The 23,507-nt window shown below is 38.6% G+C and overlaps 1 protein-coding gene across 31 annotated transcripts in view; it reads right to left on the minus strand.

Moving 5' to 3' along the window:
* The window catches only part of CLASP1 (cytoplasmic linker associated protein 1), a 171,022-nt gene that overhangs the window by 44,604 nt on the left and 102,911 nt on the right, over positions 1–23,507 (minus strand). For 11 of the 31 annotated variants that reach the window (XM_019007424.2, XM_019007425.2, XM_019007427.2 and 8 more), the window contains 10 exons: positions 22,903–23,070; positions 17,692–17,799; positions 14,070–14,132; positions 9,987–10,090; positions 7,535–7,558; positions 6,378–6,622; positions 2,730–2,793; positions 1,402–1,404; positions 1,004–1,167; positions 78–156 (listed from right to left, as the gene is read on the minus strand). In XM_019007424.2, coding sequence (XP_018862969.1) covers positions 78–156; positions 1,004–1,167; positions 1,402–1,404; positions 2,730–2,793; positions 6,378–6,622; positions 7,535–7,558; positions 9,987–10,090; positions 14,070–14,132; positions 17,692–17,799; positions 22,903–23,070 — 1,022 coding nt within the window. The remainder of the gene's footprint in view (positions 1–77; positions 157–1,003; positions 1,168–1,401; positions 1,405–2,729; positions 2,794–6,377; positions 6,623–7,534; positions 7,559–9,986; positions 10,091–14,069; positions 14,133–17,691; positions 17,800–22,902; positions 23,071–23,507) is intronic. The other 20 variants (XM_033516196.1, XM_015634636.3, XM_015634648.2 and 17 more) reach the window with 6 other exon arrangements.

Consider the following 23,507-nt stretch of genomic DNA (forward strand, 5'->3'; position numbering starts at 1 on the left):
TGCTTTATGGTATGCCTGACATGACAAGCTTAGACAAGCCATGTTGATGCCTTAGTGAAATGGCTTTTAATACTGACCTTCAGGTTTGGTGTCTGGGTCTGATCTACAATAAACCTCATCAAAATGTTAAATTGCTGATCAAATGGAAAAGAATCCCTGTCCAAAGGAAACAAAAACAAAAATAAATTAACTCAATACCTCAAAGCTTACATAACAGATTTCAACATACTTTTCTTCTGGGTAACTTTACCATCAATAAGAGAAACTCTAAGCTTAAGGATTAGCTAGTTACTGACACAAGACTGGAGAAAACTGCTAAATCAGTATCTATACACACTGTTACTCTGTCTGTACACTTCTTTTGCCATGCCTATCCATTTCATTTCAGACTCTGCTTTGTTCCCTTATCTCTAGAAGCAGCTTAGTTTATCTTGTCCTTAGGGCTCATACCTGGGTTTTGATCTCTCTCCTCTTTTTCCCCCCAGTATTTTCTCCTAGATTATTACTATTTTTCTTTTCTTTCTTTATTATCCTATTTCTAGAATGAGCTGAACTTTATTGTAATAGTGTCCTGCACTGGACATCCTTTGAAAAGGACATGGAGTACAGAATTGGTGTGAGCACTGCAGTAGTATTCAAGGTCTTATCCTGACCTGACTGTTTGTGTTTGAACAACATGAAAGAGGTGCTGATCTTTGTGGTAAAGCATCTTTCATGTTCTGAATACTGCATTTTTTTTAATGTCAATCATAAAATGGTATCTGAGCACACACCCCACAAAACCCTAAAATCAACCAGTTTTTAATTTATGCTTTAAAGTTATTTACTTATAAGAGAGACAGGCCCTTTTAATTCAAAACTTGAAATACTGTGACATAACTTTGTTTTCCTATATTCATCAAGACTGAGCCCTCAAAATACACAGCACTGCTGGATTTCTAAAATCATGCCTTCCTGTAATCCTGAAAAAATCTCCACAACATTTGCCATCTGAGTACTCTACCTGGTGACATCCAAAGCTTTTTGAACTTTTGCCTGCACAGACCCCAACAAATCTGCTCCCATTTTCTTTAGCAACTGGGTCAGGAGAACAAAAAGCCAATCCTGCAAGTCATCTTTATGAATGATGATGAAATCAACCAGGGTTTCCAGAAACATGCTGAAGACCTATAAACAAAACAAGTCTCAGAAAAAGAAATACAGTTCTTAAAATAAAAATATTCAAAGGGGAAGGGGGTTTACAGTCTGAGTTTCAGGATGATTTTGTTATAAAAGTTTCATGAATGAATGATTTTAGTGACTACATTGTTCTGGAAAAAAAATCAGACAAGACATGTCTAAAATGTGTTGTATTAAAATACCACATGTAACGAATGAAGGAAAGGGATAGAAAACACTTACTCTCTGTTGTGAATTCCACGGCAAAGCAGGCCATGCAACAAAACAAACCACTCATTAGCACACAGAGTGATCAAGGATGCAGTTTCTCAACAGATAAAAGACACATTCATTCCAAGTTTACATTTTCTTAAAACACAATCTCTTCTCAGCAGAATTGCTTAAAACATTATATGCCTTGTATCTCCTCAGTCAAGTAGTTTATATGTTTATATACAATTATAAGAACAAAGCTATGTGTGTTTAACACCACAACTAATGAGTTTGCATCAGTAATTCTACAAAAGCAGTGAAGATGACAGATCACTGCTGCCACAAAGGATATACTTGAGCCCAGTGTGCAATAAATTTCCACCTTTTTCAGAAACTGGAAATATTTTGCAAACAAATAATTACACCTCCATCCTTTCTACTACATGTACCTTGGGGAACCAAAGCATTAAGAACTTACAGGTAGGTACTACAAGCTTGGTAAGTCCTGTGGGACAGCTGGTCCACAGTATAGTTAAGGCTAAAAATGCACATTTTGAGCAAGACCTATGACAGGCTACTCTGCCTGCCCATGGTATTTCCACCCAACAATCACTTATTAAAACTGGTTTACCAAGAGGCCTTGAAGTACAAATGTTTATACAATTTATTCTTTCTCAAACTGCATTTAACCCAACAGCTGATAGTTTTACACAGCCATTACTGGTTTTCCTAAACTAGCAAAACTCAGAAACAAGCATGAAATTCCCTATTCCTGTTTCCCTGCTGTCCCATAGAAATCCACTAGTTCTGAACATGGCTCTGGGCTCTACCTCCCCATTCTGAGGCTTGCTTCTTAAGAAACATCTTTATATTCATGCCACAGCCTTTAACTTCAAAGGTCAGTGTTTTAAGGAAGGCAAAGTAGCTATATTAAAGACCTAGATGATGAGATTCAGAATAGTATCTTGGTGAGACACTTGCTCCCAGGTGTACACAATACACAAACCCAGTGGCTGTGATGCTCATGACCATTCATGGACCACTGTTCCCTGTGTATCACCAAAAATACACCCTAGAGGAGTGCAAATCAAAGTGAACGTCTGGCTCCAGGAGGTGACCTCTGAAAGGCATTAGGCAGGTTACTCAAGAAGCATGGAGTAACCAGTTCCTAGCGACGTAAGAGAGACTGAGACACATCCCCTCCTTGTAAAATAAATGAAAACCAAGGAGATTAAATTTTAAATGCCAGTTTTCCCCGGCAGATGGCAGCGGTAGAAACACAAACCACTTGTCTTGGAACAGTATCAATGTGCACACACAGTAACGCAGGAGAGCGAGCCAAGGCTTTGTGATCTTACCTTGCTGTGAGGGTCAGCAAACATGCGAGTAAATATTTCACACAGCCTTTTTAACTCCACTCGGCTAAAATACATAAATAAAACACAATATTAATGCCAAAGTTTTAGTTTCAGGAAGAAAAAAATGAAAAAAAAATCATCTAATAAACATTAACAGCTGAAAGATCTAACCTTCTATATTTAAATGTTACTTCAGCCACACTTCTGAAAACTCTGTTTATCTAGGCAAAGCCTTTAATGGAACTCCAGTTTAACTGCTGGGATCACCAGTTTTACATTAAGAATCTAATCAACATTTATTTTTTAAAATCTTAAAACAGACAATATTATTTTCTGCTGCTTTTATTTTCTTCTATATTCTGGATTCCAAAAAACAACTTGAAATGTGCACAGTTAGGAGGCACTTAGTTTCTGTCTGGGTCAAGGTCACTGAATCACACTTTTTTTTTTCCACCTTAAGTTTTTACATCTTCTTTGTGTCAAGGATTTCAAAATTTCAAGTAAAATGAAAACTTTCTGGTTATATACTAATCAAATCTTTTGGTTTAAATTCCCAGTTGCTTCAGTAGTATCAGTCTAGAATGAGATTATTAACACATCAGAACTGACTCCAAAGTCTGACAGCAGACAGGCACACTGAGAAGCCAAACATAGAGAAATGGGAGGGACATTAACAAATGGTAACCTATTAAATCAGAAGATAATTATGTCAAGGAACAATCTAAATTCCTATAAGTAAGAGATTATTAGGTGTTCAGTAGTGCTCTTTTTATGGCAGGGGGAAAGAAGAATGATGCATGAGACACTGAGTTCGAGTCAAATGCAGAACTCTTTGGTGCCAAAGCTCTTATTTGCAAAGTATTGAGATGTCTTAGCTTTCCTGCAAGGCAAACTGGCAAAAAATACAGAAGCACTTCTTGTTTATGGTGCAAACAAAATAGAGCAAGACAGTTAAGTTACATTTCCTGCATACTATGGATGCAAACAGACATTTTTCACAATTACAATAAAACCAGAGCAACTAGTAAAATGAACACTGACTGCTCAGAGAAGTGTTATGAAGATTTTGACTATAGGGAATGGATTTCCAGACCAACATTAATTTTACAATCCACCAACTTCTCTCTTTCTAAAAATAATCTTCAAACAGGCCAGAATGAGGCTGTACTCTACATATATTTTATGTTAGATTGTTTCTAAGTAATACAGGACCTTTTTTTTTTCCCAATAAATCTATGCATGAAAGGCTGATTAAATTTTAAAAGGGCACAAAACCAATGGGTTTAAGAGTCTGGTAGGGAGGGAAAAGTCTTTGTAACAACAGCACAGTAAGATGTCAGCTTAATTCAGGGTGAGGCTGCACAGGTTCAAAATGACTACAACACTCTCCTGACATCATGCAGATTGCAGCTCTCTGAATGAACCCCTGTTTATTACGCTAATGAATTTTCTTTCTGGACAAAGGTTATATAAAGTCAGCAAGTATATGTGTGTCTGTTTCTGAAAGCTCACAGACCCAGAGTAACAATGCAAGTAGTAAAATGCAACAGGCAGTGGAAGAACATTTCCTTAAGGGACTTGTTTGCCCTGTTTTATTTAGAAGACCTTATGGGGAGCCCTTAAAAAAGTAGGCCACATGAAGCTGTATGAAACAAAGAGGATGGGTAAGTGCCATTCCACTTTGCATGCAGATCTCTGGATATGCAAATCCCATCTAACAGAGGATCAGCCATCTTTCAGTTCAGAATACTAAGAAAACTCAGCCATATCACTGCCTCTTATTAACATGTCACACCACAACAGAAGGTATAAGGTTTTATTAAAAGACAGACTTGTCCCTTGGACTAATGGCCTTGATGATGTTCTCAAGATGCCGTGGGAACAAGCAGGATGATAAAATCTAATCACTAAAAAGCTAAACAGGCACTAGATCAACTCTGAACCAAGGAGGAAACAGATCAAAAGAACGCCAAAATGAAATACTGAGAACTAAACACAGCATTAAATTAAAAAAATAACTGCACAGAGGTATAGTTTCTGGGACAGATTTAAAAATTATTCAGGATCAAAGCTAAGACAACTTGCTAGCTTGAGGGACTGGTGACAGCACAGTTCAAACACTACAACCTGCAGCGTTGAAATCAAGAGTTTAATTCCACCAGTGTTTCTGCTAAGATCTACTGACCTGGACAAACAGCCCATCACCAAAACTTCTCAGCACTTCCCCCCTTGCAACTATCCCCAGGAGCACTCCAAATCTTGCTTATAATCCTCACACACTTTTGCGGCAAAATCAAAATCTCACACACCTTTTTCATAAAAATAATGAGGTGCCACAGTTTTTCCAGACAGTTTGTTAGAGAGAGACAAAAAAGACAGCATACATGGTGGAAATACCTTTTAGGAGACTCAGAAACATACCACATCAAAAAGCATCTCTGATCTAGAGACTCTAACTACCCATTTAAAAACCTGTAGCACTTCCCATTTAAGGCCTGTATCACATCATGTGAAATGCTGGAGTGTTTTTACGATGGCAACAAACCAACTCCTTCAGGCCTGCTCTCAGTACACTTTCATTCAGACTGTTAACATAAACTATCAAATTATTTTCAGCCAGTGTGAAGTCCTTTTAAAACAGAAACAATTGCACAAACCCAAGTAGGGAGGCTCTAAACTTATAAAACTTGGCTGTAATTTAAGTACTTATGATTCATAACAGAAAAATAGAATTTTCAGAGCTGTTTGTTAATGTTACCTTCAAAGGAGCCAAGAGATAAACGAAGTGTATCAAACACTTTCTCCATAAACAAAAGGTGAAATGTCTATGGCCTGAGAGCCATTTGTCTAGTTAGCATGACCTGTGGCCATAAGGAGTTTCCACATGACTACTGGATAATTCTGAGACCTACTGGATAATTCTAAAGCCTCTTTTAAGGTGTGATGTGCCAAAAGCATTTGAAGGGGTGTTGTGGTTCTCAACAAGAGAAAAAGGTCTCCCTCTCCTATCATATGCAGTTCCAGAGCTGGTACATATACTTCATTGCCCTAAGAAACTTTCCTCTACATTACACACTACACCATTTATAGGACACAAGTTTCTGATATAAAATTTTTCAAGAGTTACAAACAGGATCTATAATTACACCTAACAGAGCCTTCATAAAGAGTTGAAGTACAGCCAGCACCAGCACTGTCTGATCTCAGCTTTGAAACACACACCCCAAATCATTTTAGAGTAAGTGCAATGTTTGCTTCACCAAGTAAATTGCCATGGGAAAAAATATTGAAAGTTCAAACAGACTAATGTAAAAATGGCACCACCCCTTGAGTATGTTTACAACAGCACCACTGTGGGAAATCTCACTGTGCTGCACCAAGCACCTGCTACTGGAGTTCTTCTTGAAATGGATGAAGGCTAAGAGAAGACAGCATGCTTACCTGAGTCCTTTCTACATTACTGACACAAATCATACTGATGCCACAGCAGAAACCTTTCCAAAAGTTAACTGCAATCCCAAATTGTGAAGACAAAGCCTTCACAGCCATGGAAGACACTACCTGTCTCCATAAGGCAGGTACATAATAATGCCTTCTGGCTCTAGCCATCCCTAATGAATTACTGACACCAGAAAACTATGAAGTCACCTCAGTGTCCGCTGGCTTTTCAGTAAATTCTGAAGACCAATGAGCCCTTCTTTCCTTTCAGACCAGTTGGAGCTGGCACAGTGGTTCAGGACCTCAGCCACATCTTCAGTTTGCCGCAGGTAGTGTGGAATGCCCCCGTTCCTGGAGCCATAGGAGCGCTCCGAGCAGGCGCTGGATGCATCGCTGTTGGCATCGTCATCAGAGTACATCCCATAGGGCTCGTATCTTCTTCTCACCGGCTTTTTCTGGAAAAGGGGAAACTTGGACTTAAGTTATATACAGCTGAATTGATGCCAAAAGAAAAACATTCTATTTGCAATCACTAAAAGGAAGATTAGTGCTACTTGTTATAGTGACTGAAGTGTTTTAAAGATGTCACCATGCATTGCCTGATTACCTCTCAGAGCAGAGCAAGACAGACCCTACTGATTTCAATGAGACTGAGTGACTTGGGAAGAGGGCCTGCCTTCCCCAGCATGAAAATGATGTATTTATGCCCAGTAGAATAAAGTTACTGGTAATGAAATTAAATACAATAAATGTTCTATTGGCAATAATGGTCAGTTCCATTGCTAAAGATACTATGATGATAAAATCTCTACTTTAAAAAAAAACAAAGATAAGGAAGAAATAGCTGAAAGAATCTGTGCTGGCATGCCCAGTCACTTTGATACTGATACTGAAGTGACTCTAGAAATGCACTGGATGTAGGAGATGGCAATTTCTCTGTTAGTTTGGGCTAGGATTCTTTCCATAGTCTGCTAAGGGAGTTTAGTACTCAAATCCCACTCATTTCTATAGCATGGCATTAGAGGATCTAATTCCCTTAGATACATCTTTGACAACCTTGATCCTTACAGAAAGAATAGTAGCATAACTAAGGCAGCAAAATAAACCTCTTAAATAAACCTTAAAAGAACAGGGTTGACAAGATAATGTATCAAAAAAGATAATCTATATTCTAAAGTGTTTGCTACAGAATTCCTTCCAGTGTCCAGTCCTGCAGGTCTTGGACTTGTGAAGCCAGCAGAGTTTTGCTTCCACTAGGACTGGAAGATTGAAGCATAGAAATTAACTCACGTGCAGTACCATGGGTGTTAGCACAGGGTGGGGAAGAGTGGGAAAGTAGAAATAAAAAGTCAAGAAAGCACTAGTACCTTGCTCCTGGAGTCTCCTAACAGCTGTAGGCAGGAAAATATTGAAGGGTGGGAAAAAGCATAGAGAATTATGTCAGAAGCTTATGTAGGGTTTGTTTTTGCAACAAAAACGTATAGCAAATGTGTCATAGCAAATTAAAAAAAATATACAGTTTTTGCAAAATAAAAGTGGGTATAATAATGCCTGACTTTAACTCCTAACTGTTGCACTACTCATGGTGGCTACAGTTTCCCTTAGGGAACTTGGAAATGAGAATTATCTGTTAAAAACTTTTTTAGGAACAGATCTATATTCAGCACCTCTTCGCTTACTTTTCAGAAACGTGCAATGAAAGATACCAGAGATTTCACTAGTGATTTCTCTTTCCCCACATATTACTAGCAGCGTTTCATTTCAGAGTCTTGCAAAGAAATTCTGATGTGAGGAATCCACTATCTACAGTACAGCACATTTAATCAACTTCACTTGACAAGTTCTCTTTCAACCCACAGTTCTTACACACTGAAGATCAACTTCTTCTAAGACCCCCTGGTTAACAGCAAAGTTTCCATCACCCTTTGAGCTCTTCTGACAGACTTAAGCACTAATTCCCAGTATAGACAATGTGGGTTTAGGCCAAGTCCAGCTCAAACAGAAGCAGTGAATCCAACTGGAATTGTACAGGGGGAGTAGAGGTCACAGAATGACCCGCCGTGTTTTGTTTCAATTGAGGATTTGGCTGAAGCCATCTCTGGAGAAGCCCTTTTCATTTCTTACTACATGGAATAGACAACTCTCTGAAAACAAGGTTACTGGGTAAAAGCTGGCATTGTAACACTCTCAAAAGGAGCCTGCACAGGCTTTGTAAATTGCCTGTTGTCAGAAGGCAACGAAGAGAAAACTGGTATGCTGGGAAAGAAGTGATCAACAAGATTGTGTTGCATCTCCTGAAGCCGCTAGAAATTCAGATTGATCAACCAAGTCAGCAGCACCAGCTAGTTTCCAGCTAGACTTCAGTATTTCCCTTTCAAGTGTTCAACCCTTCAAAATTTTAACATTTCAATGTTACCTAACTTCAAAGCTGTAATATTTAAAAGAGTACTCTGTAAATCTAGCTGAAGATTAAGTCACACCCTAAGAAATCTCAGGGCTCAGCAGTCAATTGAAACACTGACACTCTCCTCCCTTAAGAAACCTGTATTCAGCAGCTGCTCACATGCAGGGATAAAGCCTGATTTCATTTACACAGGCAAACCATTGTCTGTAATTATGTCCTGTACTGCTCTGGTAGCAAATTTGAGGTGCTGAGAGCAGAAACTGGCTCACAAGCTGTTACATTTGGTAATGAAAATGCCCACTAGTGATTCAGCACACTAAATTCAGCAGTGCCATCCATTATATGTACTCTATCTTTCTTTGTTCACAAATAGTTTCTTTGTTTTGAAAGGTAAATTTTGTAAAAAGGACCATTTTTCTAGAAGTCCTCAAATAGGTGTCATGAGTTGGGTGATAATCAGACATAAAAAGGAAAACATTAACCATCCTTGGGGAAAGTGAACTAGGAAATGAAGAAAGGCCAGCTACCACAAACACTATGGCAACATGGTTCATCTTCCTTAAAGGGCATCTGAGACAGATTCTGAAAGATCTGTCCCAGGATATATCAGGAAATCCTTGCTTCATTCAGGTCTAGAGCTGGAAAAGTCCCATGGGTACCCAGCTAGCACTGCACAATAATTTCTCCTGCCTCTACACATCCTACCTCCCCCAAATATTCGAGGTACATACAAAGGCTTAGCATGTGCCTTCTTGAAAAGCAGAAGACATTTTCTGGGTTCTATCCAAAAGATACCATAGTACAATAAGATTATACAGGACAGTCACATTTTTTTTAAAATGACAAAATTTACTAGGAAAACCAGTGAATGTTTGAAAGTATTAGCAGCAAACTAGACAAATACAATTCAACTTACACCATAACTGCATGAGATGGTACAGATTCCATACAAGCCAAGTTATGAGCTCTCTGACTATCTACCCAGGTGCAAATAAAACAGGGCAGAAACTTGTTCTTGCTGAAACCTAATCAAGAATTGAACTAACAGAGAACACTTTTTCTGACAAAATCTTTATGCATGTAATAGGACTGATGGAAATGTCCAACCCCATGAGTGCCAAGCACTGTGCTGGGCACCCCTTGAGAGCCAAGTGAAAGGCAAACAGCTGACTGAACCCATCCTGCAGCTGTAGCACCAAGCCACAGCACTCTGACAGCAGATGTGGAGAACTGACATGGAATAAGGAAAAACATACTGCTGCCAGTGTACCCAAAGTCAAAACAGCAAAAGGTAACTCTACAGCATCTGACACTGGCACAATCAGAATAAAGCTATTTAGAAAGAGGAGAACATACGTACAGGTAACTTTAAGCCACTTTCCGGTGTTGGAAGCATTTTGTATTTTTCCTCTTACCAGTGCATCGGCCACAGCAGCCTCCAGATCTGTGCTGGTGCTCAGGACTCGCATGGCATTCACAGAAGCAGGCATCCTGCCTGGCTGTCCGAGTCCAAACCGGTCTGCACAAAAGACAACAGTGAAAGGGATTGTTAAATGAATTCACATTCATTTGGAATCCTAATCAGGTGCCTGAGTAGTTCTCCCCATGGACTCTGGGAACTCACAGTGCTTTTCCATTAAACGCCCTTTACCCAAAGCTCCAGAGAGTCTGCCATTAGGGTAAGAAATAAACTATTGTTTGTTGGGTGTTAGAGGTAATTTTGGATCCTCGGGGCAACTTTTCATTTATTTATTTTAAGCTGGGAAGCAGGGTATCTACTTTCTTTTTACTCAGTTGTCTCAAAGGCTTATTTTAATGTCAGAGGCAGACATGCCCATCCCAATCTGGTACCCTCAGAAATCAAGAGAGCTTCTCATTAACTTCAGAGAGACAGAACCATGCCCAGTGTCAGAACATGTAAATACTCGAGCACTCATCTATCCTGCAGCCTTTTCTCTCAGGCAAGGATGTGAGACTAGCAGCACCAGATTAGTCTAGTCTATGTCTCAAGGCTTGATTAACCAGTAGAATATACCCCTACACCTTCACAGTATAAAAATTAAGTTAATAATTCACTTGTGAAGTGACTCCAATTTCTGGTTCTCTTGAGAAGTAGTCTAAATTCCAGAGCTCTATATCAAAACTGGTTTTAAGCAGACAATATCATCTTTTATCCCTTTGAATTTGATGGCAAAGCTCACAATGGCATCCAAAGCAATGACATTTAGTCTAAAATGCCACTTAGATTCCTAACATTAATTAGTTCCCTTTATCATTTGTCCAGTCTACCAAAAAAGTGACTGAAACTAGTTTCTTTAGCAAAGCCAAATTCAGAAAGGTCCACTAGCAGAGCTATGACAGAATCAGTAACTTAAGTATCACAGCCAGGTTCTGGCAGCTGAGTCCTTCTAGAAGGGGGCAGATCAGGTACCAGATACTGGGATTCTGGCTCTGGTCCATAAACAGAAAGATTGGTTATGACATTCCAAGTTTTTCTTTCAGTGTGGGCTTGTGTTTGCTCATGGAGGACTTCAAATATCCCTCCTGGAACATATGTTACACCTCTGTTCTTGAACCCACACATGCCAACAGGAGTTTTGCCAGCAAATTCAGTGGTGCATGGATCAAGCTGCATGAGCCCATTTAAGAGACCTTCAGCTGATCCACGAGAGGGGTCAAGTCACACAGGTCTTTTAATAGTTCATCTATATTTATTTAACAGTGGAAAAATGCTGCTTATCAAATAACTGAACCATATAGCGGATTCAACTCAACCAAAGTTGAGGCCAAACATGGTATTCAACAGCTTAATCTGTTTTTGGGGAAAATACTGCATATCACAACATTTCATTGTGTTCTTCTTTATGGAAGCTACTGCACTGAAATATCTTTTAGGGATTAGCTCGCACTGACATGCATAATTTAAATCAGAGATTGAAGTTGGCCAGTTCTACTGTCCTAATTACAAAGCTTTATTTGAGATTAAGCTACTGCAGGGAAACAGGGAAGATTTTTTAAAACCAAACTATTTTGAAAAGAAAAATGCCCCCTCCAGACTAATATTTATTTCAAACATAAGTGGTATCTATCAAAATCTACTGTTTCTTAACGTTACATACTCAGACAAGACATTTCTGATTTACAACAAAAGCACATTTTCTACAAAACACATTACAAGGGAAAAAAATAAACAAACTTCTTAGAACTACTGCCAAAAAGTAATCAAATCATGACATTTCACAAAGAAATAAAAGCTGTATGTGTTATTACTATCCCCTTTTTTAATGCATTTAGGCTGAAGAATTACTTCAAATATGAAGATGGAATAGTTCTTTATTCCTAAAAGGGAAAAATCTCTGCACTCTTAACAGAAGCACAGAGATGATAAGGAAGTAGGTCTGACTGAAACTAAAGTCACCACCTACAGAGATATATACACAATAAAGCTGTTCAGAATACAAGTTCCTAAGTGAAAATGAGATCTGGTACAGTACAAGGGCTGTAAATGTTGAGATAAGTTCTGGTTTTATATTTAAAACCAACTCAATTACTTTAATCAAGTGTTACTGAGATCAGAAATTGGCTTTAACTTTTGAAACTAGCATGAAAATACCACTGACATTTGTTTTTGAATCAATTTAGTAGTACATTAGAAAAGGGAAGATAGTTGTATTGGGGTTTTTTTTTAAATGAAGAACAAAATGACAAAGTAATTCAGTTGTAGATATCAGTTTAAATACCCAGCATAAAGAAACAAAATTGAGCTTTTTTAACACATTAAGTACAGTGTGGCATGCTGGCTATCTCCATAGCTATAAGGAATCTTCTGAACTGCTTTGTTCAGTGATTTTTAGATTTGCAACACCCAAGTTACTCTGGGCTCCTCCCCAAGACACTGCTGCCATACTTGAGTGCTGAAATAAGACCATAGGACAGATCTCAATGTATCTCTGGTGTGGGGCTGGGAACACACCTGGCTCCAGGAATAACCAGTACAGCCAAGCCCGGTGTTACTGGGCTAGGAATCTGCAGATTATGCTCTGGCCACATTCCCTTGTCTCCCTGGCTAGATTCGTTCATTATACTTGTTACAAACTTGGTGAAAATTTGCAACCACCATTATTAATCCTGTTTTGCCATTTTACAGAAGATTTTGGCCTTCTGTAGTACACAGCTAACCACACAAAATTTGATTGTGCTGTGTATCAAATTACAGGAGCCAAACATGAAGTGACTATCACAAGAAGCCAAAAGCAAACAAAGCTTAAATCTGTATTACAACTGAGCTATTTTAAATATTTTTAATTATTTTGCAAAAATAATTATTTTTGCAAAATAATTAAAATTAATTATAATAAATTTAATTATTTAAAATAAAAATTAATTATTTTTATATAATAATATAATAAAATTAATTATTTAAAATAAATATTTATTTTAAATACAAATTCAAATTGTTATTTGAAAAATGTCAGTCAAATCAACTTGCATCCTTTCTGTTGAGTAACATGGTGAGGGAAATGTTTTGAGACTTTTAAGTGATAGCCATTTAACTAGACTCATGAGAAAGAGTATTTTTCACTCCTTATTTGAAGGGTGTTAATTAAGTAACTTCCAGTAGAACAAAGTCCTTATATGATTTTAGCCTCCAAGAAAACACTGAAGACCTCATCTTCTACATTATCTTTGTCTCCACAGTTAAGTCTCTGTTGTCTCAAAGCTAACACACCTCACTCAATTCTTTTTAAGATTCCAAGTAAAATATCCTCATTTCAAAAGGAATTATGTGTTCTCCATAACTGCAAATCCAGTGCAGGGGTGGGACAGAAGCAACTGGAATCCACAGATTTTTCTCATTACATGTAACCATCAGTCACCTTATGCAAAGCCCAGTGAAATTAAGGGATTTTTTTTTTTTCTTTCAAAACCTTCCATGTACTTTGCACAAGGCCTTCAGAATTACATGAAGGATGGATCAGCATGTTTTATGCTCCAAAGTTCATTTTGAAAGCTCATCAGGTGCTTATTTTTTGCTACTTTTGTGTATTCTGGAGGGGATCCCACAAAGAACTTTCATTAACAGAGAAAGGAGTCCAGAATATTTAGTAATAAATGGGATGAAACCCTTCAGGACCCCGTCCTAAACACTGGAAAGTGCTACACTGCTAAAGAGTGAACGCAATTTGCAAGTACTCTGCATCAGTCAGGATTTAGCCCATGCTGCACAACTGATCCAATTTAGAGGAGAATTGAGAAAGCCCTGGATCACCCTTTGTTCAAACACTGTTCACAATGTTCCTAAAATACACAAAATTAAAAACATTCAATAAATGAAACTCAAAACAAAAAGCCACGTTGAACAAAACCAGAACAGAAAGCCCCGCAGTGGTGAGAAGCACATGCCAAGTGCTGGCTGATGCACACGATGGCAAATGTTAAGATGGTATAAAACAAGACTACGTATAAGAAGCGGATTCATGCAGTTAGCGCTTGTTCACCTGACTGCCCAACAGAATCAGCAGTGGAGAGAGCACTAGTGGACCTGGAATGACGTCGAGAAGCTGCAAGTAGAAGGAATGGCAACACCCACAGGATTAACACACATTGAACCCGAGACAGAAAATGCCACAATCCAAAGGGGATGCGTGTGACCGCTACCGGCAGAGGTGTTTCATAGTGACAGGGAATGGCGCTGTATGTGGATGCGCAACAGGTACGGTGCAAGCCCCACAGCGACGCCTCCACCTGTAGCTTCCCCCCTTCCCCTCGTGACCATTAACACGATGCATGACAAAACTCATTTGGAACAGTCCCAAACCAGGTGCAGCTCAGCAAAAACACCCCGATGCACATCAGTCACGTTCCAGACCTGCAGGTCTGGCAGGCGGCCGTCACGAGAACGTGGAGCACATAACTACAGAGAAGGGTTTAGATGTGTCTGATCTAAACCCCAAAGTGAAGCCATGAGGAATGGTTACGAATTGTGCTTGCAGGTATTTTTCCACAACATTCTAGCCTATGCATAATAAAACCAACGTTAACAAAGAGAAAGCGTAACCACAGAAGTAGAAAGAGTCATACAGGGAGGTCACCAACCACTGTAAAGGTCCTCAGGTTGGAATCTTTTCCAGGAAAACACATGTACACACATATTCAGATGTTGCTACTTCCAAAGGTCTCTTGCTTTTAACAAATTTTGCATACATGTTTCTTCAACCTCAGTATGTACATGCAGAGCTAAGGAGAATATGCACATCACACACCCATCTAGAATGACACATGTATACAAATTGTTAAAAGCAATGGAGCGCACACAGTAGCAGAGGAGCCTAAGCCAAATATAGCTCACACTTCAATTCCCAGTTGTTAGCAGCACATCAATCACAAAATGCCTTTGGAGAGATTTTCACTTCTTGGATTCAGCATACAAGTGAGTTCTTTATGAAATCAAATGAAAAATGGGCCCAGTCATTCCCAAATTACAGAAATTTTGTCCTTCTAAAAGAAGTTTTCCCTATGTCTAGCAATGACATGCTCACCAGCTCAAAGCAACTGACCCAAGAAACCGATTGTTCATTTAAGCAATTCATCACCACAGACTCACTGAAGGCCTTGTTGCTTTAACATCATAACTAGTACTGTCAAGAAACTGAAAAAATAAAGCAGAATCACCTTACAATACAAATAGGCTTTGTCAATTATGCACCTAAGTGCGCAGCAGAAAAATTCTAAGCTTTCTGTTTAAGGCAAAGCATTCATAAACACAAATACTAATATAATGAAATAGGAATCAGCAATGTGAGAAAAATAAAATCTTTGGGATTTTTTAACTTTGAGAGCTTCACTATAATATGCAGTGTGGCCTTTGGCCATGGAGAACACATGCATTTATTCAAGAGAACAATTCCAGTGACATTGTGAGTAAACTCATGAAAGATTTGCATGATCAGTGCAGGATTATGGAGTGAACCTCACAATTAAGGTTTGTAGGTCACAATTGCTTTCCCCCAAGCCATCCACTGTGCCCCTGTGGACACCACTGCAAGATCAAGGCCCAGGGAGAAACAAGAATAACAAAAATATTTTAAAATCCCACATCTCTGCAAGGAGGCTGAGTACAGATTCACTCTTGACTGTTTTTACTAACTTAGGAAGTAGGACTCATGATATACAGACATGCAAACCTGCACTGCAGCCCCAAAACAAGCTGCAAAACAATAGGATGTCAATGCTGACGCTGACCATAATACCATTAAATGCAAGAATCTTGTAATTTACATTTAGTTACTCTAATTCACAAATATATAAGTTAATCTTTATAAGCAAAACCAGACCATGCACAGCAGGATTATATTACTTTTGTATTATTGCAAGATTAACTGGGTTCTAAAAATACTGTAAGAGAGCCACATTATTTTGCCTTGAACTGACATACATAAATTTCTCTGAGATTAATTACATACCACGTAATTAACCGGTTCATGAACATGTTTGATCTTAAAGCATTTCAATAAAAATACAAGAAAAAGGTAATGGGGTAACAACTACATTGGGTTACTGTTGTTACATTGATATTCCCTCCCCATGTAACCTTTATGACCTAATAACAATGTATTTCTAGAAATGCATTACCCTTCAGGTAATTAAAAATAATGAGCTAAAATGAGATTACTCTTTCCTCACAATTTCCTCACAATGAAACAGTATAATCCACATCTGTAACTGAGACTGTATAGCTGGTGTAAGAGTCAGACTCGGCACTGGTGGAAGTGTTCAAAGCTCACACCAAACATGGTTCTGATGCACTGCATTTGCTTTTCAGAACAAAGGTTCAAGACAGTACTTCAATTACTGTATTTTCAATAAAATAAACAAAACACAGCACAGTGACATAGAACACTGACGAGTTAACACTGAAATTCAGCCTACTTATACATTTTGGCTGGAGAAAAAAAGCTTTATCCAAAATTGAAGCTAGGCATGTTAACTATAAAAATAAGCTACAGTTGTGGATCTACTGTCTTTTTCTAGATCTGGTATGAAATCAGCTTCATTTAATCAAGAAAATGTTCATATTTTAAAGAGCTATGAACCAAGTTATGAATCAAAGCTGAACTCTTTCCATTTTTCACCAGAAGTTGAGGTATTAATGTAAACAGATTATTTTATAGCTCAATATAATGAAGTCATTGAACCCAAAAGCTTCTCCAATATTAAAACTTGTGCTATGTTCCATTTACACACTACATCATGTAACTGTACTTTGTCACTATGTGCAAAATAGGTACTATAACACCATTCTTCATTGAATTACTACATAAATGAATAGGGCTTGGAGATCAACTATATTTCAGGTCTGAGATGACAGGTTTTGATACAAGAAGTAATGTATTTGGTTGAATATATGGTATGGTATTTGATCAGAAACATTAAATATCTTGCTGCATTCAGCATTGTGCAGAAAAAATTCTGCGTATGGTAAGTGTAATGAGATTTTCTATTTGTACTGTACACTTTAATTGCAGTTTAATGATGCTCCTTTAAAATCGCAGTCTTTCCTTGGTTTTAGTCTGCCTGACAGTTTCCTACAAAACAGCATGTGCAACTTAACTGCTGACTGACTGTCCTGTAAAACCTCTGCAAAAAGAACTGCTATCCCCACTTGAGGATTCAGGATAGAAATTATATACTGTAACTGTACCTAGCTGTAAGAAAATTGAATCATGAATAATTGAGTCACTCAACAACAGGCTACAGTGCTACAGAACTACTTGACTGTGACCTAGAAAATCCAGGCTTGCCCTCCCATAGATTTCCATCAGTGTTATTAAGCGAAGCACAGCAGCCCAATACAAGCTGATTCAATGAAACTAAAAATTGCAAAAGTTGAAACTAAGCTATTTCCCTGCTAACAGTGAAATGCTGAGAACCAGAATTGAAGCATGCAGAAGAAAACAGAAGGGGGAAAAAAAACCAGGGTTGGAAATGGGGAGTGTCAGGAATCCAGAGGACAGAAAAGAGCTCATTCCACCTAGCAGTGTCTTGAAAGGGCAACCACAACAAGGGAAAAAAGGAAAAAAAATATTGACCCTTAAAGCTCCAATGCCTACATGTACTCACCAAGTGGAGGGAAGCCCCGAGCAGGGCTTGTATCTCGACTGCTCTCACGGCTGGTATCACGACTGCACCCCTGACTCATGCTGGGTCGGGGGATACGACTGCTCCGTGCTAGCATGCAGCATGGAGAGTTTCAGAGAAGGTGAACAAGTTTAATGAGGACAGAAAGCTCAAAGTCAAGTCACAGTTCTGTTAGTTATGGTAATTATTACATTAGTAATTACAATTTGCAGCAGCCTGCTCAGGCTCTTTACAAACCAACTACCTTACATGCTGAGCTGTGTTTGTGATGTGAAATTTCAGCAGCATTAATGTCTGGCTGACAGTCTGCTTTTTCTTAAGCAATCCAAGTTTTGTTATTCAAGTAGAGCAGGAATCTTCAATCATTTAGGGAAGCTCTACTGTTGCAAAACAGATGAGGCTGAAAGAAACCCTTCCGGAATATTTCTTCCTTAATTTTAAAATAAACACCCTTCTGGAACAAAATAGCAGACAAAAAATTTCTTTAAATAATCATTATACTGGTATGATATTTTTACATAGATTTGCCTTTCACAATAAGAGTTTTTTTAACAAATATCCTAAGGAAAACAAAAGGTGTACTGCACGGACTTGCAAAGATATCTTTCTCCAGTGAAAGATACTGGGAAAAAACATTTAGAACCTGAATACCTGAAAGGCAGGTTAAAAAGTGATTTGAATTTGAACAGAGTGGTAGCTTCAGATATTTAACAGAAGCTAGCTTCTGCTCCTCAGACATTTCTAGAAGTTTATTGTCATGGTTCTATATGCTCACAGTTTGAGACAGATGGACACTTCAGGGGAGCTTTAAACTATATTCTTTACATGGACAAAACCCTACATGCTTGCAGAGGTTTGAGACCCTGCATGTTTTAAAAATCTTGGCAGAAAGTTTAGTAAGCCTGATAGAGAATACAGTATTTTCTTAGGGCAAAAACCAGCAGTTAATTGTCAGGAGAATTTAATGACAAGAGGGATTTCCCTTGCTGTTTTGAAAAGGCAGTAGCATATTTCAAGTGTTCAGGAATCACCACTGAGGAGTTTTCTCAGGCACAGACTAAAATGTAACCTACCAGCTCTGATGACAACACAGTAGTGGTACTTACTTATGTGTAACATGAAGGTGCTAATACTTTGACTGTATCCTCGTTTTTATAAAAATAATGGCATTTGCATGCTTCAGAATATATATATATATTCTTATAAATCTCTATTGGTTTGTATACTTAAATGCCTAGACTCAAGCTGAAGTTCCTCTACAGTGCTTCAGTGCTCTCACATATACTGGATATATTAGCATCCTTCAAGCAAAACAGTACAGAACAAAATAGAAACTTTCATATTTAGGCTTTAAAATTAAAATAGAGACTTCTGCCAGATTCTTGCTTTGTCAAATCCCTCCCAGTTTTGCAAAACCCAGTTTATATCTCTCAGATGAATTAATGGTTCTGATGGTTGACCTCTGATGTCAGACAATGCAAGATGAGCTATCAACCAAGCTGATTAGATCACCATAATGTCTCATGGTACTGAGTTAGATGGTTTTACAATAAATAAGACATACTAAATTATAAGAACTGGATGAAATTAGGGTCCATGAGTACAATAATCCCATCTCAGATGTACAGGGGAAAAAGCTGACAGGTGAACTACAGGTAAAAATAACACTAAAGCTCTCCACACAAATAATTGGTTTGGAATTGCAGACCTCTAGAAGCAAACTTCTCATTCTTGGGTCACATGCTTGGATGTAAATAATGGCAGCCTTCACATCAGGTTTGCACAAGCAGTCATTTCTCTTAAACAGAGAAGATCTGTCCATTTTTTCTATACTACAACCCTACTAAAAACAGTAAAGGCTCTTTAGAGAGGGAGAGATGTGAATGATTAAAAAAATTAGTGGATGCATACAATAGATTCTCCCATACCAGCTAACAGCAGAAGCATGAAGAAAATGCACTTTAACTGCACTGTCCTACACTAGCAGGACAGTGCTACGGATGAAGCATAATACTGACTGCACAAACAGAACACCCAAAGCCAAACACTGGGAATTTCAGGATTAATGGTCAAATAAAAGGGTTGCATGTTACTGGATACAAAAGAAAAGCAAAGGAAAAAAATGGATTGAAAAGAACTGAAGGATGAGTCTGCTGTGGACTCCCAGGCACCTGCCTCACATTTTCACCACCATGTTGTGTAGAGAGGATTTTGTATCAGCTACTCAGACTATTTCCTTTAGACACTGCCAGCAGTAAAGGCCAAGAGTGCTGTCATTTAGCTAAGTCTTCATACTATGACAGTCTGTCTCTGCAGTGCAGGGAGCAAAAGCAAAGAAGACAGACCAAGTCTCAATTTGGGAATTCTCAACCCCCAAAAGCTGGAAGGAAATCAAGTGCATGAGTAGCAAAATGGATTAAGAGGAGTAGGCAGCATGAAAGCAGACAGTGTGACCACAGCCAGATCTGCTGTGACTAAGTCTAGGACAGGACAAAGATGGGTTGTTTTCCAATAATACTCCAACTTTCTAATGTGTACTGTAAATCTAAGTTTTACCAATTTCATCTGGAAAGTCAGAGCACTTAGACATGGCTCACACCATTATTAAAACACACTATTAAGCAGTCTTATGCCACTGGAACCCAACAGATGCAAATATCACCAGCAGAACATGAAAGTACCACTTGTTTACCTATCTACCACTTGGAAGAAACTGGTTAGGATATGAATTTTAATGATTCTTAAGTGGAGACTAAAAATCAGCAGACGCTTTCTTACATCAATACTAGCATTTTAAAGAGTCTGAAATTCTGCCAAACAGCCAAAGGAAAGTTCTGCAGTGGGGAACACCCAGTCAAGGCAAGTCAAGAACTGCCTGCAGATTTCCAATAAACGTACACAGCATAACCCCCAACAGAAAGAGTGCTGCTGCACGAAGCTGACAGACAGCTGTGCTTGCTCCACTTTTTGGAGAATGGCTGTCTTGAATCTCTCACTTCATTCAGATCCTGATGTGCCATATAATCTGCAGAGCATCTAACAGAATTAACTTCAGACTGATAATTTTCAAAACATGGGAAATGGGTATCACCTGTTTGAGCAGATGATCTCCTTCAAGGGGCCCAAAGAAAAGCTCAAGATTAAGTGAACTGCACTCCTCCTTCCCAAAGAGGATATCACCACTAGTAACACTCACTGAGCAGACAGCAGAGGCAAGCTTAAAACTGAAGTGTCACACATATGGCAGAGCCATATAGGTGACCACACAGGACCTCAGCACACTGAATGTGCCTCATGCTGCTTCTGGGGAAACAAAACCTTCTTCAAGGTTCCCAGCACACAGAAGGAATCTACTTCAAGGATACCTTTAGTCATCATGGAAATGAAAGCTAGAAGCAAAGTACTGATGCTGACAGGCATCCACATGCAGAGGGCTCTATTATTGCTACTGCCCCAAGAGGGCCTGAAAAATTCTAAGGGATGGTTTCTGTATTTGGAATCAAGGTGAGTGGGAGTCTATTTAATGAAATGAACAAACAAAATAAAATATCAAGGAAATATAGAGACTGAAGCAACACAATAAGAAAGCATAAAATACTGTTAGCTACTATTTTAAGAAGTAATAAGTACAATGGAATAATGGTATATAACTGACAGCTCAAAAGCTATCTCCATCTGGGTCAGTATCACAACTTTCAAAATCCAATCAATAAACAGAATTTCTGCAACTGAACAGTAAAATGTCAGACACTCCTGTTCCCATAACAGCTCAACCCAGGCTGTGTTCATCAACCTGGGGGGAATAGGTAAAAGTTACACATCTGATACATGTCAGAGCTCTCTCCCACTCTCAAAGAACAAGCACTGGTGTCCTCAGGGACTACATCAATGAAATGAGATACAAATTACTCTTTTAAAAGAATTCAAGGCTCCTGTAATATACCTGAAAGCAGGCAACCCAAGAGTGAGGATTTTACACAAGGCAATTTCCCTTCAGGTGCTCAAGAATGTTTCAAATCAGACCACATAATATGATGATCAGCTTAAGCATGTGTGATGGTACCATCCACCAGCCTTTGCTTCCTCCTAAAAAACAATGCGCTTCTACACAGTGTAGCAAAAGAATTACCTCTAGTATTTGGGAGGCAATTGACATTTTAAAAGCAACAAACAGAAAAGCAAACAATGTATTCATAAAGAGCCCATAAAATAGATCAGACATGAGAAGAACACTGAATTTGGAAAAGCAGTCACAATGAGTATGCAGTATTTTTTATGCATCATAATGGTACATACACTCAGGTGCTTTAAACTCATTTCAGTATACTGGAAAGAATGAATAAAATACTTCTTTATTAACAAACTCCTCTAAATAAAAATGCAGCTCAAATGTAAAATATAAAACAATTGCTATGGCAGTAGATATAAATTTAATTGCCAACAGTAAGGCTACAATTTCAATCTATTTCAATCTACTAGTAAAGTCTCTGGAGATAAAAAATAACTTAGCATCAGTATCATTTAAAATAACTGACAAACTTACAACAATTTCTATTAAATGAAAATGTTCAGACAGCACACTGAATACCTTTCCACTTCAACTCAGATACACAAAGTTTTATATATACAATATTTACTCACCTGACTTAAAAAAAAGGTCTGCTGATAAATTTGAAAATAGAAACTATTACTCAATAGTCACTGAGATGAGAGTATCAAAAACAGAACAATTAATACATAAGTCTAAAACGTGTTCTATGAACGTGGCTCCAGGATATTAAGGATGAGAGAAGCAAACCATTTAAGATGCAAAATTTCTAAAATAATCCAAGAAGGTGCTTTTTGCCCTTGATTCCATGTGACTGTAAAGATAGCCCAACTCATTTTAGGACTAAGCTTAAATGATGTCTTTTTGCTGAGATGGTTTTTCACAATTGTTCTTGCTTCCTGATCTAATAATACTGCTCATGTTGAATTTCAAACAGAAAACATCTCATGACATCTTTAAGTTTACTTTGAAACCATAAACTCAACCTGGAAAATTGAAATTACTCTCCTATAAACCACAATCACATTAACTTGTCAGCTGAAAAACTCAGAAAAACAACAGTACCATAAAGAGTTTCCTAGTCAAGAGGAAAACCCCTCCTTCAAGCAGGCCGGCCAGCACGTCGCTGCAGTGACTGTTCTTACCTAGGCCTATTCTGTTGGGACTCGTCTCCCGACTGCATCCCTGGCTCCGAGGAATCTTGCTGCGCTTCTCTGAGGATGATGGCACTGGCTGGACTCTGGATGCTCCACTGCTCAGGCCACCATAGGAGCTTCCTAAGAGCTTACCCGGAGAGCTAGACCGGCTACCAGCTAGAAGAGAACCAGAAATAAAGAAAAAACAATTAAAAGCCCCCAAGATTTTAAACACACTGGCAGCAAAACTGGAACACAATCAGCTCTATATAAGAATTTAATCCAAATCCCTCAGATAATTAATCGAAATGTCCCCTATAAGCTTTCAAGAAGACTGAGGAAAGCCCGTGGACAATGAACACTGACATCAGCAACCCTCTGCTGCCCACAGAGATCAAGCCCAAAGCAGACACTGCAGTGTATGAACACCCAAGTTGGCTTTAGGAGAGCTTGTGAAGGTGCTGGAGCAGCCTTGCTGCAGCAGCAAGGGATTTCCAGGCTGCCTCACCTCCTCGTAAAGCAACACCAACCAGGCTGAGTGCAGAGCTGTGCTGCAGTGCCCTGGCTTCTGGCACAGGTCACTCGCTGCAAAGCAGCTCAGGCAGGTTCGTGCT

This window comes from Parus major, chromosome 7 (genome assembly GCF_001522545.3).
Source record: "Parus major isolate Abel chromosome 7, Parus_major1.1, whole genome shotgun sequence".
In the NCBI taxonomy this organism is placed as follows: domain Eukaryota; kingdom Metazoa; phylum Chordata; class Aves; order Passeriformes; family Paridae; genus Parus; species Parus major.